Raw genomic sequence first — 1203 nt, 5'->3', positions numbered from 1 at the left:
TATTGAGATGTAATCTCATGATTGTTTCAACCAAAAATTTCAGAACCCCGGCCTGAGCAATGAATCTTCCACCGCCGCCACCTGAACATTTTGGAGTATCGATGCACACCGACCACGACGTCGTAGAGTACCCTATAGATGATCATATGACCTGGATCAAGCATACCACGGTAGTCTGGGTAGACGTAGGATTACCCCTTTGGCAGGCCCATACCTATACCGCTTGGTTCTTTCGAGACGGGGTAGATGAGTTTGGCCATGTCCGTGAATTTGATGTCCCCTTTGACGGTGTTGGAGATTAGGACCCGACAGCCATACCCCCTCCCGACGGCGAGATGACGAGCCTAGAGACTAGTCTGGCACAATCTGGACTCCAGCAAACGCCTATAGCACCTGAGCCTTCGGGGGACGAGCATGAACCAGAGCCGGAAGAATCCCAGGCGGGGTACGATCCGATGGACGTGGACCTCGAGGTAATACCCGAGGAAGAACCAAAAGAGGAACAACCCGAGGCAGAACCTGAAGAGGCTCCAGAAGATGAGCATGAGGATGAGCCGGAAGAAGAACCGGAGCACATACCCGAGTATGAGCAATGGATTGACCCCGAGTTTGTGCCAGAGGACGAGTCTGATGAGGAGCCAGTCGAGGAGCAGCGAGACGAGGTTCCAGCGGAGTCGGGTGATTTAAATAACTCGATTGAGATCGAGGCCGAACCGGAGTTTTCAGAGGAGTAGACAGTTCAGGGGGACTTAGACTCGAGTGCTGAAGAAACAGACTCGGAGTGGACACCAAACAGAGGGCGTAGGGGCTAGTGTAGGGGTTGGGAATAGGTTTTTTTGAGGTGTTCCATTTTTGGTGATAGGGTACCCAGGCTATTGATCCTTTTTTATGTCGGTGGTTAATAGTGTAGAAGTTCGGTGTGCTTGTGTATATTGTGGTTTGTAAATTGTGGATATTATATAAGTTTGAATCAGTAATGGATGTGGTTAATTTTCCTTGTTTACCCCATTTATTATGGTCCGGGTATTAATTGTGGCTTTCGCTAATGGATGTAAATCTTTGATAAGTTGGATTGGGTCGGCGATACCCTGGGACATCGCATTATTCGACCAGATAAGTGTGTTGCGTGCTCGAAGGGGTTCGGGGCGTGACATCACGTGTTGGTTTGGTATCAGAGCGAGGACATCTCGATCTAAGTTAATC

General features: G+C 49.4%; 1 protein-coding gene across 1 annotated transcript; it reads left to right on the top strand.

The window, feature by feature from the left end:
* Positions 1-335: 335 nt before the first annotated feature.
* On the top strand, positions 336-734 carry LOC130137882 (uncharacterized). Its single transcript, XM_056310391.1, has one exon. It carries the CDS (start codon positions 336-338, stop codon positions 732-734), a length of 399 nt encoding a protein of 132 aa, XP_056166366.1.
* The last annotated feature ends 469 nt before the right edge of the window (positions 735-1203 follow it).

Source organism: Syzygium oleosum, unplaced genomic scaffold, assembly GCF_021117445.2.
Source record: "Syzygium oleosum isolate NSW1041296 unplaced genomic scaffold, Sole_v2.1 Sole_v2.04, whole genome shotgun sequence".
Classification (NCBI taxonomy): Eukaryota; Viridiplantae; Streptophyta; class Magnoliopsida; order Myrtales; family Myrtaceae; genus Syzygium; species Syzygium oleosum.
This window is presented reverse-complemented; position numbering and strand designations above follow the sequence as displayed.

Bases quoted from the DNA above. Each gene is read 5' to 3' on its own strand.
- LOC130137882 (XM_056310391.1), top strand. From the start codon at position 336: ATGACGAGCCTAGAGACTAGTCTGGCACAATCTGGACTCCAGCAAACG.